The 17,919-nt window shown below is 38.4% G+C and overlaps 1 protein-coding gene across 1 annotated transcript; it reads right to left on the reverse strand.

The window, feature by feature from the left end:
* Nucleotides 1-15,701: 15,701 nt before the first annotated feature.
* On the reverse strand, nucleotides 15,702-17,808 carry LOC124209159 (silk gland factor 3-like). Its single transcript, XM_046607043.1, has one exon. The coding sequence runs from the start codon at nucleotides 17,396-17,398 to the stop codon at nucleotides 15,716-15,718; it is 1,683 nt and encodes a 560-aa protein (XP_046462999.1). The 5' UTR covers nucleotides 17,399-17,808; the 3' UTR covers nucleotides 15,702-15,715.
* Nucleotides 17,809-17,919: the final 111 nt, after the last annotated feature.

Below are 17,919 nucleotides of genomic sequence, written 5' to 3' on the forward strand. Positions count from 1 at the left end.
GCGTCGGTTTGTGCAATGGCGGCGGTGATGAACATCTACCGCAAAGATTTTTATTTTTAAATAAAAATAAAAAATAAAAAATAAAAAGTGTTTATTTTTAAAGGGAGGTGACGCCATAGATTTTCGCCCCGGTGAAAATAAATGATTATGCAAATGAACTTTATATTTAGACTTGCTCCGGAATATAATGTGCATCGATTTTTCTTCGACTTTTCTATACAGTCGGTGGAAACCCCGAATTTCTTTCGCCGGGACTGATGAATGGAGAGCCGATCGAATTAACATCAAACGCCAACCCGAGAGCAAGTGACATCATTCAGTCAGTATAAACATGTCTAATTCAATGCAAATGAGATTCAAGCAAAAATTTCAACTGCGTATTTATTTGTCGAATTTGCTCTACATTTTCATGGTCGTTATTTTAAATATTTGGACTGAAAAATTCTATGTAAAAATCTAGTAAAATAAAATTAATATTATTAATACACTCCCCCCGGCAAGTACTTATCTAACATGTAATAATATCCGGGCATGAATAAAAGATCAACTTTGTATTATTAAATGCTGCTGCTGCTGTTGTCTGTGTCATCATTTGTTGCTTCTCTCTTTTCTCTTATATTACATTTCGTCCAGCCATTGATCCAGCAGAGTGCCCGTGTCACCATCGACTATTTATAACCAGCAGTACTATGCCGAGTCCAGCAGCAGTCTAACTTTTAACCAGGCGATTTCTATGTTTATATAGGGCCAGCCCTATACTATAAGCGACAGCCAAGTACAGATCATTTAGTAAATAGCCTGTAGCTATCTCATCCTATATATATCCAAGAGTCTATTTATTATATTGTTTACATTTTGCCTCAATCCCTCTGATTGCAACTTGGTTTTTTGTGTGTCCGTCTGCTGGGCATGTATACAAGTGCTGTGTGCACTCCAATTCCCCCCTCCCCCCTTGTTTTATTCTACCGCAATATAATACCAAAGAGTGCTATACTAAACATTTATATACATTCAATTAAAGAGATCTATCCTGTTTGATTTCAATCAACTTTGCTGCTGGGCCCGGCTCTAATATACAAAATGATGAAATCGAATTGAAATTTTTTTCCCGCTCAAAACACCTGCAACATATTATATAGACTATTATAAATTTCCCGCTATGGATTTGTCACATGTCCCTTATATATAAGCTTAATATTCTATTCTTTTACACACAACAGAGATCTATAATATCGATTAAGGAGCTCTATAGCTGGTACACGTAAATGTGTAACATTGTAATAATATACAGGAAGTCCTTTATCACCTGGCCCGCGCTAGCTCGCCGAGCATTTTCTATATCAAATACATCTCTCAAAAGAGTAGGGGCTGCTGCTGCTGCTGCTGCTGGTGCTGGTGCTGGTACCCTCATCTTTTATGCATTTTCTCTGCTGTGTGTGTCTTGTTGGTATTATACATGTATAGACCCAGCACAGTCTATATAGTATAAAGAAATATATCGGATGTGTAGATGAATATTATTCAGCTACTGCTGGGCGGTGTATATGTGATTGCTGCAACAGATCCTGGTTTTCTTCTTATACCTTTTTGTAAATTATAAGGGCTATATAAATACACAGGCCTAATATAAAATATCACCTGTTTTATTTATTTTAAAAAAATTCGAACTCAACTTTATTTGGGTGTACACGTTTATCTTATACCGGATTTGCGTGTATTAGATGTCAGCCGTGCATTTATGCAAATTTCTGCTCGATGTACAATAGAGCATCAGACGCAGCAGTGTCATAGTGTCGCCAGCAGCCAGTTCCAGTTTTATAATCATCTTCTTTTGATTTGTGATTTTATTTTTTTTATTATTATTATTTGATGTATACCAAATTTGGTTGGGTGTATGTAACGAAAAACCGGTAGAGATGATGGCGACAAGGTCCGTGTGTGTGTCTGCCTCGCCTTGGGCGAAATTTATCACTCAACTTTGATTGAAACTCGACGAAAAGATTCAATTCGTAATTTACATTTCGCCACATTTGTGTATCAAATTTGAGCGCCAAATTTGAAAATATCAAACCGCAATTTTTATTATTCTATTTCGCAGTAGGGGGGTGTCAAGACTTTTTTATTTCAATTTCGTGTTGGCAAATATATACTCTAAGAAAACCACCAAACAAACCCAACCGGTTATTCTTAAGTCTTCTTTTTCTTCTCTGCTTGGCTTTTTTTCTTTTATATATTCTGCGCATACAACAAGTTATATTACATGTCGCTTGGGCTATTTGGCACTCGACACACGTAGCTGGCCATTAGAGAAACCCGCAATTAAAAAATCACCGTCTCGTATATATAAAAGAAAAAGAATAATAGAAGAGACATTTAATATTTTACAATGTCTAAATAGAATGTCACCTGATGATTAGCCAAAGTCCAAACTTATTTTGACTCTTGAATATAGAATCAAATTTATTTTCGGGTGTTTAACATCTATACAAAAAAATAAAAAAAAGAACCCAGCAGTCTGCTGCTGGTATATAAAAAGAAATAAAAAAAGGCCGCGGGACTTTTGAAAATATCTAAAAGAAAAAAAAGAGAGTGGCGCACGCGCCCCTCACATGAAAAGAAGAAGAAGGTTTTATTATCCCTCGAGCAATTGGCCTCTTCTTCTTCAAGAGTCGCTCCTCTCTCCGACACTATCGGGAAATGTGTCTCAGGTGTTTGGGCTGAAACCCAGGCCTATGTGCTGCCCACCTGCACAACTTTACAAAATCTTTTATAAAATAGAAAAAGGACGGACACATTACCAGAGGGCAAACAGCACACGCCAATGGTATAAAGGAACCGAATTCTTTTGTTTTTCTTATATAGACGCATACATATCGAAATGTATATATATTTTGTCGTCGTCAACCAGTTTCATTTGTTATTTAACCTTGTGGGTTTGGAGTTGACAAACTACGTGCGTTCAAATAAGTTGCGTCCCTGATGAACTTTTTTGATTGTTTGAAAATATATTTTGTCCAATAGACACACGGAATATAATACACAAACCGGCTCTCTTTTATAATACACATTGCAAATTCAATCGATATACATGTCGAATTCGTTTTCTATTCGCTAAATAGGAAAAATCAACTTTGAATGCCATCAACTCTGTCCCAAATGTTTTCTAGACGAATATCTAAAAACCCCAGGCTCCTTTTAAAACTTTTGGCCACTTTGGTCGTACACACAATCACTTGCTGATGTCGGTGTACATACGTATGGCATTACATTAAATATACAAGTACCGAATAGTGCGCTATTTTCAATGGACATTTTCCCTTATATATTCCGCCAGTATATATAGGTAGCTACAAAGCAAACGCCAACACGAGTATACGGCTCCTTATAAGAGCATTATTTCCTTTTGTTTCTTTTTGGGATTCGACGACTGTAGCCCAAAAATGTGTGTGTCCACCCTCGCTCCGTTTGATTCCAGCACCGTCCAGTCTATCCGTTTCGACCGAAAATGTAAATGACGTTCAATATATAATTCGACTCTTTTTCTTTTCTTTCATTTTATATTTATTTATAAAAGAAAAAGGAAAGAAAAACCGCCAATGAACATCCATTACGTGCAAAGAGATGCAGGTGCAGCAGCAGCAGCAGCACTTAGAAATGAAAACCTTTTTGGCTTTTTTTTTTTCGATGACTGTATGTGTAGGTACGCGCCAGCGCTTGATGTCGGCCGCAAGGCGATGGCGTCAGCTCCTCCAAGGAGCTGCTGCTATAGAAGAGATAGAAATAAAAATCAGAAAAAAAGATAGACACACAAGTGGTGGTGGTGCCGTGGTGGATGGGGCGCCTTCCTTTCAATCGTGATGGTGTTTCTCTTCTCTCTCCTTTAGATATTCTAGCCCGTCAATCAAGTCCCCCCCGCGCCGCCGAACAACACCAACAACAACAACAACCAGTTTCCGAATAAAGTTGTGCTGCTCGTCCTCTCCTGTTGTATATATATATACAACAGCAGCAGCAGCGCGTGTTCCTTGTATACAACGGCACACGAATTATTATATATTTAAGAATCGATTATATTTTGGCCGTGCCAATGAGTCTAATATATTCATCAAATGTGTATAGGCTTAGGTCCCGATTAAATTGATAGAAATTCCGGTCTGAATATTTTATACATCTCGATTGGTTGCTGTGATATTATCGCAGATATATAAACTGAATAGGCCTATTTTTTGGCTATATGGTCGTTTCTTTCTTTCTTTTATATGACTCGATTGATGTTTATCTATTAGCTGCTGGGCTATGAGGGGGGAAAGGAAGAAAACAAAATTTTATTTCTTTTTCTCGCCTTCAACACTTGTAAATATCTCACAGATTCGTCGCTCTCCAATCTCGGCAGTTATATAATAAAAAGAAAAAATATGAAAAAAAGGAATATAGATAGACATCGCGCCAGCTCTTTTTTGTATGTCCGTCTATTGTATAGAGAGAGATTCTTCTTTTTTAATATTATTATTATGTCGTAATCGCGAAAAGCCATCGCAACCATTTCTCTCTCCCCTCAAAAAATCCGGGGGTTGTATATTTAAAGAAATGAAATTTAAAATAGATTTTTATATATTTTTTTCGCTAAATATATCTAATATAATGTATAAGAGAAAAAAAAGGTGAAAAAGGTGTTTTGTTTTTCTGCTGTATGTACGCGCTCAACAATATTATTATTATAGAGCCCAGTCTACTCGAAGGTCAGTCAACCAATCAACAAGAAGAAAAAAACAACTTGTTTCTTTTCTTTTATATTTATTTCTCTCTCTTTTTTCAAAAATATAATAATAATAATAATAATATTGAAAAAGAAAAGAAGAAGAAGGTTCGTGGGACGAGATAGTTTAATGAGGGGACGCGTGCCGCACAGCCAATTAGTGTGGCCCGTGTTGTTGTTCTTCTTCTTCTTAACGGAGATCCTCGTCGTCGTCCTTGGATGGTGAAATGTTTTATATTTTTTCGAAAACCCGAATAACGCCGCAGGAGATGCGTTTGACATCAGCAGCAGCAGACAGCAGCAGCAGTATATATACAACCCGGCGACCGCTCAGGTTATTAGTCTTTCCAGTCTCGTATGCAATTCCGATTGAATTCGGTTCAGTTCAGATCATCGTCGTCTAACCAAGAAAAACTGGTTCAAACCCTTCAATTCTGAAGGCTGCTGCTGCTGGAAAGATATGGCGACCACACCGCGCTACTTACAAAATAAAAAATAAAATAAAAATTTATATACTGATTGGGGGGACCCATAGCAGAAAGAAAAATCCGGTCTTGTTGCCCACCGTGTTGTATACACGCGCGTCCGTCTGTGATGCCATCCACCGTGAAATTTTTTGGTTCTTTTCTTCTATACACATGGAAACAAAAAATCACGTCATTTATATAATTTTTTGATTGTTATTGGACGATAGACAATATATATAATATAATACCGGTCGATCCTGTTTTTCTCATATTATTATATATTTTGGGTGATGTTTAATGTGATATTCTCTGCTGCTGCTGTTAACTTGACTGGTAAGAATGTTGTGCGCTGTATAGAAGATAATCGTGTCGGTCGAATCTTCTTTTGAACATGTCGAAGAAAAGAATTTCGAATCCAGCAGCAGTAGCGGCAAAAGACTAAAAAGCGGCCGACGCAGCACACATCACACAGAAAGAAAAAGGAGAAAAACTGAACAGCAGCAGCACGTTTCGATGATGGAATACTTCATAGACTTTTTCTTCTTCTTCTTCCTTTTCTTTTTTTTTCGGAGCTCCTTGGCTTTTTGTGTCTTTCCCATTTTCCAGCGAATGGAACAGGTGAAAGAAGAAGACGAGAGTTGCATGCTGCTGCTCCTGGAATTATTGATCATCCGGGAGCTTGATGAGTTTTTATAAAAATCTTATACCTCCTCCTTTTTTCTTCTTCTTCTTTACTTCAACATTCCCTTCACCCCCCTGTTTTTTCTCTTCTTACTGCTGCTACCCAGGTATAACAGTAGCTGCTGCTGGGCATGGGCAGCAATGCATCACGATATGGGCATCGGCACACCATCCACACAGCAGCAGCAGCAGCAGCAAGAAGAAGAATCTGACGAATAATAATCATAAACAAGTGAGAAGAGATGAGAGACTGATGCAGCCAACATATAATACTCGCCTTTATTATTATATTCATAGGCTTTCTTTCTTTCTCTTTCATATAATACACAACCAAAGAGATGGATGAGCTATAGCGCAGCCCGGCGTGGATAAATATCTAAATACTAAAAAATATTATATCTAAACTTTTTTGGTTTTAGTTTCTTTTATCTGATTGGCATTAAATCAGACACCGACAAAATCTTTACCAGAATTTCCGAGTCGATTATAAATTTGAAAAAATTAAATATTTTGGCACTTTTGAGAAAATAATTTTTTAAAAACATATTTCAGAGAGAAAAATAAAATCAAAAAGGGCTTAGAGAAATATGTGAGCAAAGTAGTTATTAGGAGCACGCGACCACTCCTCCTCCCATTCGGGACCTCCTCCATATACCTGTATATGAGGTAGAGGGGGGGAGGTAAAGAAAAAAATTCATTTGGGGACCGCCATAGGGGCCAATTCAAAATACCTGGGGAGGTTATAATCTAACGAATCGCGGAAAAATTTAAACAAAAAACAAGAAAAATAAAATAATTTTCATATTATGTGTCCGCGTTTTTGATATGATGAAACCCCCCCGACAATTGTTTTATTGAATTTTGTTTTTATTCTGTATTTTTGTTGGGGGATCTTTTTTTCGTGAGTGGATAGCGCACGCGCTGGCGCGCGCGTGACTCCAATATATATCGAAATTTATGCAAAGCAGCAGCAATGTTTGTGATTTAAATAATAATAATTTAAATCTTTTGGCCGGCAACAAATGAATTGTTGGCTACCGAATTCCACATCGCTCGACTGATGGATCTTTTCCAGTCAGTCGAGTCTCCAACATATATCGTCGCCCGTCCGTCCGTCCGTCCGTCCGTCCGTCTGTCGTTTTCCCAGTATATCTAATAATAAATTCCACGGTCAGTTTTGTATATGTTGTAGTAGTAGCAGAAGAAAGAAACATGAATAAATGAATGAGCAACATCTGACGTTGCGTAACGCGGACCCAATGTAACCCGAACGCGGCCAATAATATTTATTGTTGGCCAATTCGAATTTTTAGCGCCAAACTTTTTTGTTTTAAAAATGAAAAAAAAATATTAAAAATAATAAAACGTGATATTGCACGGTCGGTTAAATTTTCTTTTTTTCTTTCCCCCTAAACAAATAAAAAAGGCGGCGTGTCGTTCGGTCACGCAGTTTTGATTTTAAACAAACGAACGGACAACACCCGAAAAAATAAAAAACCGACGAAATAATTTTTTTTAAAATATAATTCGTATGGGCCTAGAAAATGTCTAGGTGAGATCGTTTTACATTAAATATTCTCATCTTACCAAATTTGAGGCCTGCTGGTTTAAATGTAACAAAAACACAAAATAAAAAGGAGGGGGTTTTGATTCGTGGAATTGTGATGCTTGTCCTTATTTGTTTTGTTATTCTATTCGACGAACCAGTTTTTCTTTATTGCAATCGAGATGAAAGTTCGAGACTGAAATATCAAACGAAAATCCGAAAAATCCCCTACGCGATTTTATATACCGGCGACGATATGCAATCAAATATTGGCCAACAAATTAAAAAAGTGAACGCCAACGGAATAGAAGGAGGAGAACTTTTATTATTTTCCTGGAAGAAGAAATCGCATGACACTCGACCAGATTCCCCCAGTTTTTTTGGTATTTTTTCCTAAAAATTTCTATCCCAAAATTCTTTCCAATTTGTTTTACCGGATTTATATTTTATTCTAAAAAATGATTTTTTCGAATTCTTTGCGACTTTGTTATTTAACTCTGCCACTTTGTGAACTGAACACACAGAGAAAAATAAATCAAATTCCTTTAGAACAAATGTGTCCCTAAAAGGAGCACGGTAACCCGAACGTTTTTATTTTTCCAAAACAAGAAAAAAATAATTTTTTGAAAAAATATTTTTCGAATTAACACGGCGCGTAGAAGAAGAAGGTGTGCAGTGTAGGGGAGAAAAATAAAAGAGAATTTTTCTATATTTTTATTTTTTCCAGGGGTTGGTTTCAGGTATACACATAGGCCCAGCGTGTCCACACAGAGTGAAAGGGTCTCGGGTTACCATATAGGCAGCCAAACCGTCATTGATGATGGATGGATAGGCCTTTATTTTTCTCTTTTCTACCATTTCCTGGTGGAGGACCCTCCCTTTTGAGTTGCTCACATGTGCCGAGAAATTCTCACCTTCTCCAATTGCGCCTTTTTTTTTTAATTTTTATTCTTTTGTAAAATTTTTTAAAAGAAGAAAAATCAGCTCGACGTGTTTGTGGCTTTGGATATTTATTCGCCTTATTTGTGTACAAGCGACACATCGGTAAATGTGTCTGTGCGCCCAGTAGCTATTTTATTTATATTTTTTCACCAATTTATATATTTGGCGCCCAGTATGGGGGCGCGTCATCAACTCACGCCCCGATATTTTAACAAAGCACAGCGCTTTATGCTAATCAGCCGGTAGTCCAAAAATTATATAATCAATCGATATATGTAATAAATAAAAATTCGTATTTCCCTATATAAAATTCCGAGTTTAAAAAATATAAAATTTCGAATTAAATTTCAACGGGTTGAATATAACCGCCACACACACACAGCATCCCCCCCTTTTGTACTAAAAAAAAAAAAAAACTTAAAATGAATCAAAAAGGGGTGCGGTCTTTATATAGATCCCTATTCCTATTGTCGGATTTCGCGCAAGAGTTGAGCATCAAAGTAAAGAAAAAAACGGAGCATCGGAATCTGGTTCCCCTACACTTTCCCATGAAATTTTCACCCCTTTCATCTGTATAACCCCTTTTATATATTTATACTATATTTTTTTTTACCTCTTGGATTTTCAAAAAAACAGTTCTTCTTCTTCTTCTGGTAACTGTTGTGTGTTTGTTTGGAGATGCGACGGTTGAGAAAGACCCCCCTGATTTTAAACTTTTTTTTAAGATCAAAAACCATTTGCGTGGGAATCATCGATGCTCCCTTGTATGTATATAACGGTTAAATACATTTTTCCTTGTACGATTTTAGTTGAAGGAGAAAACTTTTTTAATTGGATGCTTCGTTAAAGCCTAGCCGGCGCTTACCAGTTTGACCGACTTTTATTTTTGTCTGATTCCCACACGAACGAACGAACGAAAAAGTTAAATTTTCGACGTAATAATATCCCAAGTTATAATTCATTATAGATTAAAAAACACCCACAGTATCTCTCTCATAACCAATACGTCATATACTTAGTAATAGAGGGGGGGTCACAGCAGCAGAAGAAAAGAAAGTTTTTATTACACATCCAAAACGCAATACAACACAACACACAACACACACACAGAACAAAACAAAGTTTTTTCTTCTTTTTTCTTCTTTCCAGAAAAACCGGCGTGATCACCGTTTGGTGACAATTGTCACGTTCCTCGTAATATTCTCTCCGCCTGCATGTGTGCAATACACACACTCCCGAGCTGCTGCTGCTGCTGTGCTATAGCCGTTATTAGTTTCAACGGCCAAAGTTCACACACACAGAAAAATATAAAAAGAAATAAGAAAAAAAGCCGTTGCTCAACTCTTTTTTTATATTTTTTGATATCAAACTGCGCGCCAAACTTTTTTTCGAGTTTCAAAAAATAAATAAAAGGTTATTTTTTTTTTATTTCCTTGATAGGGGGGATACATTTAAACCCCCCTATACTCACCCTTTTTTTTTAGATATATAAATGGGGGGCCGTCAAGTGAACTGTTTCCTATCGTACATTCCTCTACCGACTCAAAAAAATAGACACTGTAGAAGGAAGAGGAGAGAAAAGATTTTTTCCTTTTTATTTTAAATAAAAGAATATAATATATATCCCGGGGCTTCGATAAATATTATATAGGCGGCTATACTACACACACACAGAGCTCTCTCGGAGAATAAACAACAAACAAGGAGAGAGAGAAGGTAGAAAAACCCGTCACGAAACCCCCCCGAAAAAAGAAAAAATATAAAAGAAAAAAAACTTTTTTTTTCTTTTCTTATTTTTTTGATAATGTCTCCCTATATATATTCTTTGTGTCACTGCTGGGCTCTTCTATAGGTAGTATAAGGTCCTTCAGTTGCTCTTAGTTACCAAGAGAGGCTGGGAAATGTGTGTAAAGAAGAAGAGATTTCATCCTGTGTATAACAATTCGCCAATAAAAGGAAAAAATTACCAATCCATCTGATCAATAAAATTGAACTTTTAATTTTTATAAAGTTTTAGTTTTTGAAATTTTTTTCGATTTTTTTGAAAATCCGGTTTCGAAAAAAAATAAAATAAATGTTTTTTAAAAAATAAATTTTTTAAAAAGAAGAAGAAGAAGAAAGGTTAGAATATCACCTGGTCGTCGGTTATATACGAGGCTATCAGTTTGATCCTTCTCTCTTTTGGATACTTTTGGCTGCTGCTGCTGGGCAGCCATCTTCTCTCACACACATGTCCTTTTATAAAAATATAAAAATTTGTTTATACTGTATAGAGTTTATTCTGTACAGCCATCAAGGACAGCAACAACAACAACCAGAAAAACTTACAAAATTTCACCTTACCCTTTTGATGTAATAAAACTTACACAAAATATTTAGAACAAAAATGCCGATCCCGTTTTCTTCCTATATTTGGCGTCCGTGTGTCTTATCGTCAGCACGAAAAGGATGGACGTCTAATAATCGAATTGATTTCAATTCTACCGATTTACTGAACCGAGAGATGAGAGCCAATATACTCGTTCTTATATATTATAAATGAAAATCCGTTAGGTTTATATTCTAACCTCAAACACGCAATATCCAAATTCGGTGTGCTGGGTTTTCTCGATCGATATGTGTAGCAGCTATATAGACGAGTTTATGCACATTTGATTCAATTATATAAATATATGTTTGGATCCGCATAACAACACCATCTGGATCGACTGGAAATTTTTATGGGTCGTTAACGGTTGTTTTTGTCCACGTCACCCGTGGGAGACATTTTGGCGGTCCCCCACAATTTCTTCTACAAATTCAAAACTTTTTTTCTTTCTCTTTTTATTATTTGTGGCGACTATAAAAAAAAATTGGATAAAAGGGGGGAAGGGGAGAGACTTATCCAATTGAAAAAAAAGGGGAGGAAAAAATATAAGAAAAGACGTTAATGGGCGTCGGTGGGATATAAAGAAAATGATGGCGCCCTCATATAACACACACAAAACGTATAGGCCAGCAGCAAACACAAGTGAAAATTTGCCCGGCCTTTTTTTGATATAATTAGATTTGTATGTTGTATAAAAAGTGACGTCATACTTTTTTCCAGGTCGAAATAAAAATGATACACAAATTTGAATAAATTTCATCAATGAAAAAAATGGAAATAAATTTAAATTCCTACACACGCAAGGTGTGTGTGTGTGATTTAAATATATGCAAATAAATGGGCTGGTTGTTATTATTATAGTAGCTGTGACAAGTGTCACCACCGCAACTTGAATGGCCGAGCGTATATATAAAGAAAATAAATAAATAAAAGTTGTGTGGTTCATTCATTCCATTCATTTATAAAACATCCATAGCACGGGATGATATGCTCAAAAGGGGGAGATTTCTATGCAGCGTGTGTATATTATAATGGCCCTCGTAGTAGTATATGTATAGTAGTAGTAGGAGTATATTTATGTACATATCATTATTTGGTAATGATAAATATGCGCATACAGCAGCAGCAGCAGCAGCAGCAGCGCAAGATAGGTCCCAAAGATATAACCTTTTTTTTTAAAAATGAAATCCCAAACAAACTAAATTTATTTATTAGCCGTAGAGACTTTTTGCTGCTCCTGTTGCTCCCGAAGAAATATATATATAACCAATAGCGTCTCAATTCATTAGCATCTCATTTGCATCTCATTTATTCCATTTCCGAAATTTTTTTTCTTTTTTTCATTCGATTTTGTTTCTTTCTTTTTTCGAATAAAAAAGGAAGAAAGAAAAGAAAGAAAAATGTATATACCTGGATATACTCACGTGCTGAACGCTCATGGCGGGTTGTGTATAAGGTAAGAAGAGAAGGGGGCCACTTGTGTGTGTATTATTATTATATAAAAGAAAAAACATTTTTTTAAAAATCTTTTTTAGAAAAAGAAAAAAGAAACGATGGCGACTTGACCTCCAAGTCGCGAGGTATAGCCAAACCTGTCCATCACAGCTGGGGCAACACATTTCTTTTCTTTTTTTTCTCCGGCGACTCTTTTTTTTCTTTTTCATCCCCGACAAATTTTATTTTTTAAAAAAATTAATTTTTTATTTATTTTATTTTTAGCGCGGCTTTTTTCAAATATTTTTTTGATTTCCAAGAAAACGTGTCCTACATCAATCTAATACACAAATTTATTTTGTTTCACTTTTTATATATATAAATCTACGAAAAAAATTTTCCTGGCGGGAAAAAACGAAAAATTTAAAAATAAAAGAAAAAGTTTTTTAAATTTTTCTTTTTTCCTCGATCGACCGTCACGTTTCTCATAGAGTCTCTCTCTCGTATAACAAACGCTTTTTCTTATATATGTGCTGCTGCTGGCTGGCTGGCCGGGATAGAGAGAAGGAAGAAGAAGAAGAAAAATAAAAGGAGGAAGGAGAAGAGAAGTTGAGTCGGCGGCGCGCCGAGGACGTGACGTGAGAACTTAAACTATCCCCTCCTCCTCCTTCTATATACCTCTCCCTTCTCTCTCTCTCCCCCTTGCGTATATACTTTCCAATCTAGGCAGGAAATCAGCGGAGCTCTGTGTGTGTGTTAAGAAAAAAGAAAGAAAACTCACAGAAGCTGCGCGCCCCGGTGTAGAGAAATTTTACCTTTTTTTTAACTAAACGAAAGAAAAATAATAAAAATTGCGCGGAATGTATTCAACTTAAATTTCTACCGATTTATATAATTCACGTAATAATAAATGATTAAAGAAAAGAAAAGAAAGAACAGATATGTGTCTAAGATATAAGAAGAGGTCGCCGTCCATCAGTCGCCCAGAGGCTCTTCTTTTAAAAAAAGAAAAATAAGAAAAAACATTTTCGAATGGCCGAAAAAGATGGAGGGCACGAGCCACAAGAAGAGAGGAGAGTCTATCTGTGCTCAAGGCTTTTCACCTGGATTCTTCTTCTTCTTTATTCTTCACATTGTGTTTCTTTTCTCTTCTTTCTTTCTTAGAGACGCACCTTTTTACATTCAACGCCAACAACTTTTTTAACAAAATATTGCGCAAACATTGAGCCTAAAACAAATTTTTCTTGGCCATTTTTCACCTGGTGGAAAAATTTACTTTTTTTCTACCCCGATCGAAATTGGATTTTCTCAAATGTTTTTCCAACATTTACTGTACATATACGCAAGAGAGTCTGATGCCAGAGGGCAAGAGCCGTTAGAGGCACACGTCCGAGTATATAGCTGCTGCTGCTGCATCTCTGCTGTGTATGTTGACCTTGCCTCCGCTCCTAGACATCCATCCTTGTACGAAACTTGTATAGGAGAAAAATAACCTTTAGGCCTGAAAAAATATATTTTTTTTAAATAAAATAAAATAAAATAAAATGGAACACAATTTTTTTGTTGATTTGTTTTTACTTCAATTTTTTCACGTTTTGGCTTTTTTTTTCAAAGTTTTTTCCATTTTTTTCTGGAGGAGAGATACGCACTGTACAACAACATTATCGTATATAAAGTAGGAAGGTGTGGTGTGTGTGTCTGCCTGTGTGTGTGTGTGTCGAGAAATGTAAAACAGAAAAAAAAGTGGGAAAAATAATTTTTGCGGGATTGTGTGTGTACAGAGCAGCGGGAAAAAAAATAATTTCAAATATAAAAATTCAATTACAACCCCCCCAAAAAATTAATGGAAACACGACAAAAACACACCAGCAAAAGAAAGATTTTCTGGGGGGGAGGAAAAACAAACAAACAAACAATCGGGTTGTGATATATAAAGGCCTGCTGGGTTGTCCACACACACACACACACACTGGGATTTGAATCAAAGTCCGTCCGTCCGAAATGCGTAAATTACAAAATTCGGGAATTATTTTTTTTTTGACCAATAAGAAACGAAACAATTAAAAAAACAAACAATTTCGGGGGGAGAGAAAAAATGAATTGGGGGAATTTTGATACATCGAAATTGATTTCCCATCCAAAAAAATGTTGGAAAAAATTAATTTTACAAAGTTATTCGAAAATTGTGAAAATTCATTTGCACACACACACACACACGTACAATCACATCATTTTGTTCGAACCCAATTTTTTTGTTGTCTCATTTTGTTTTGAATTTCACGAAATATTCCAAAACAAAATTTTTGAATGAGAAATTTTCTTTTAATTTATTTTTTCCAATATTTCGCTATTATGTGTTTAGAATTATAAGAGGCCGTGTGTCGACATATGAGATTCTCGCCTTTGCAGACATAAAAGCAACAACGAAATTTTGTTTGGGGTGGAAATATTTTGTTTATAGGAAATGTGTGTGTGTCGAGATATATTTAAAAAGTTGATTCTTTTATTTTTTGGCACGTCGATATTCGAAATATATTCTTGCTCGAATATATTCACACACACACCGCGATATTTATTTAGTTTAAATTTCTTCTTGCTCTCTTCATCAGAGTCCTGTATAGTCGGTTCAAGTCGATTTTGTTTACGTCATGATAGGTCAAACATTTTCGATGATGGGCCGTGCAGAAAAACTGAATAAATTCCAATAAAAAAAAATTTAAAAAAAATTAATTTTAATATTATTATTTTACATTTGGCGTAAAGACTCGCCCAGAGCTCTTTATGATATTTAGGCTACAACAACAACAACATCTCCAGGTTATATAGATGGGGAAAAAAAAAGTTGTACACATGACCAGCGGCGGCTGACCTCACCCAAATAACAGCACAAAAGAAACAACGTTCTTCTTTTTCTTCTTATAAAATAAAATAATATCGAAAAAATGAATAAATTGCATTTTTTCTTACCTCAACTCGTTTTCTTCTTCTTCTTGATGTTCACTTGAATTTTTTTGTTGTTGTTCGGATGATGTACCCCAAAAAACACAAGAGGTCTATAATCTTGTTTATAGCACGCGCTGCTGGGCTATAAGCTGGACCGCCCTCCGGCGGTGATGGAAGAAGAAAATAATTCATTTTTTCGTTGCTGCTGCTGTGACACCAACAACACGACACTTCAACTTTGTGTTTGTTTTTTTGTAACTTTCTGATTGCAAAAACTTTGGTACAATTTGCGTGTCGAAATGCCAATAACGTTTCAAACACACACACACACTAGGGGGGTTGGGGGTTGGGATCAAATACAAAATGGCGGATATAATTAATTTTGCTTTTTTGATGTTGTTTCGTATAGAATCAAAACACGCAGGGAATTCCCCTCCCTCGGCGCGCGCGAGATATATAAATTGAAGAGATTAAAAGAATTAAATATATTGAAAATGACAAAAGAAAATTTGATCGAAAAAAGATTTTTAATTTTAATTTTTTAATTTTGCAAAAATAAAAATAAAATTCAATTTTTTTTAATGGGCCGTTAGCGACTGGGAATGCGACGGGGGCAGAGATTGGGGTGAGAGCATGGGCGGACTGTGACCGTGTTGTTGTTGCTGTTGTTGCTGCTGTTGTTGCATCATCCCAGGCGAGGGGTGACCACCGCCGTGCAATCCGATCAGATGATCCGAATGAAGCGGATGGCCCGGCAGATAACCTCCTCCCACGACGTGATGTTGTTGCTGTTGTTGTTGCTGTTGCTGGTCCATCCCAGGGTAGTCGCCCATACCCCCTCTGAGGGGTGATGAATTGGGTCCGTTGGGCATGGGCGGCGTCATCCGCTTTTCCTTTTGCCGCCGGTTGCAGAACCAAACGCGCACGACTTCCTTTTCCAGTTGGAGCGAATCGGCCAGCGAGGCGATCTCCTGGGCAGACGGTTTCGGCTGCTTATGAAAATGCTGTTCCAGGGCTCCTTTCACCGACACCTCGATCGACGTCCGCTTCTTGCGCTTCCGTCCCTGGGCAGCGATTTTATCGATGCTGGTCGGCGATCCGGTCGTCGAATCCGCTTCTTCCAGCCACTTTTGAAGCAGTGGTTTCAACTTGCACATGTTCTTGAAGCTCAGCTGCAAAGCCTCGAACCGGCAGATGGTCGTCTGAGAGAAAACGTTGCCGTACAAGGTGCCCAGGGCCAACCCGACGTCGGCCTGGGTGAATCCCAGTTTAATCCGCCGCTGTTTGAATTGTTTGGCGAATGCTTCCAGGTCGTCGGAGGTTGGATTCTCTTCTTCCGACGGGTCGCCACCCATGTCGCTTCCGGCGCCGGAGTGGGGCCCACCACCACCGCCGGAATGCTGGCCGTGATGAAGGTGATGGCCGTGCTGGTCCAGGTGTCCGTGTGGGTCGTGGTCGTGTGGACCTAAGGGACTTCCGACGCCAGAACTTTCACTGGGACCTCGGCCGACCATTCCGCCGTGGTGGTGGTGGTGCTGGCCCGGATGACCACCACCGGAATGCGGATGCAATTGACCCATTCCACCGTTCATTCCGCCAGAAACGGACGGGTAGTTGGGGTGCTGGATGGGCGATCCGCCGCCGGAGGACATGTAGGGCGAGGAGACTGAAACGGCCGAATGCCAACCACCTCCGCCTCCATGGCCGGAAGCTGATGACGATTGTTGGTTACTGTTGCCGGCCCGGTGGTGCTGGATGGCCACCAGATCGCCGGCCTGCGGTTTGATGTCCTGATGGTGCGGATGCAAAGTGGCGTGAGCGTGAACCGAGTGCATAGATGCCCAGTGATGGGCAGCCGCACCCGGATGGATTCCGGCATCCGACCAAGGATTGTGCGACATCAAAGCCGCCGGGTGTCCAGCAGCGGCGGCCGCCGCTGCCGCCACCATGTACTTCATTTCATGTCCGTGTTGTTCCCTGTGATGTTGTTGCACTGGCGAGCTGGACCCGTTGCCTCCGCTTTGATAACCTCCTCCGCCACCACTTTGTGTGGAATTGACCAAGTTCATTCTGATTCCGGCGCTGCTACTGCTGGACGCTTGTTGTTGCTGCTGTGATTGCTCCTGTTGGTGCTGGGCCGCGGCCGCAGCGGCGGCCACTAGTGCGTGGTGATGCAAATGGTGGTGGTGGTGATGGTGGGCCGGATGGTGGTGATCCGTCGGCTGCTGCTGATGGTGGCCGAGGTACGTGGCCGTAGCCATTGACTTTCCGGCAATTTTACAAACTTTTTTTCAATTTTTCCAATCAACGAAACGAAACGAAACGAACGTAATCCAACGTGATTTCACGGACAGCAGCACAATTGATTGGGTAACACTGGGCACGGAAATCACACTGGATACACCATGGATATCTCGGCGGAATAGAAGATGACACTAGACACACGTTCACCGGATGGAATAGAAATTGTTGTTGTTGTTTTTATTTGGGAAAAGATTTGTCGATGGATGAGAAACTGAAAAAAAGGAAAGAGATGGTGGACGAGACGAGGTTTCGAACGTGACTCTCTCATGCGTTATGCATGGCACTGACTGGTCGGCTGGGCTACAACAACCACCGGACTATACCCCACCAGCAGCCCAGCACAGTACACACACGGGGCTGTGTGTGTGTGTTAGCTGGTGGGGGCGCTGCGGGGCAACGATGGCTCCGCCCTGTTGCTACCCACCCGTCGGGGGGAGGAGCTTACAAGATGTTGAGACTCCGCCCATTGACGGTGGGA

Source organism: Daphnia pulex, chromosome 12 (assembly GCF_021134715.1).
Source record: "Daphnia pulex isolate KAP4 chromosome 12, ASM2113471v1".
Classification (NCBI taxonomy): Eukaryota; Metazoa; Arthropoda; class Branchiopoda; order Diplostraca; family Daphniidae; genus Daphnia; species Daphnia pulex.

What these genes read in the sequence shown, in the direction of transcription:
- LOC124209159 (XM_046607043.1), bottom strand. Translation starts at nt 17,398, where the DNA reads ATGGCTACGGCCACGTACCTCGGCCACCATCAGCAGCAGCCGACGGAT.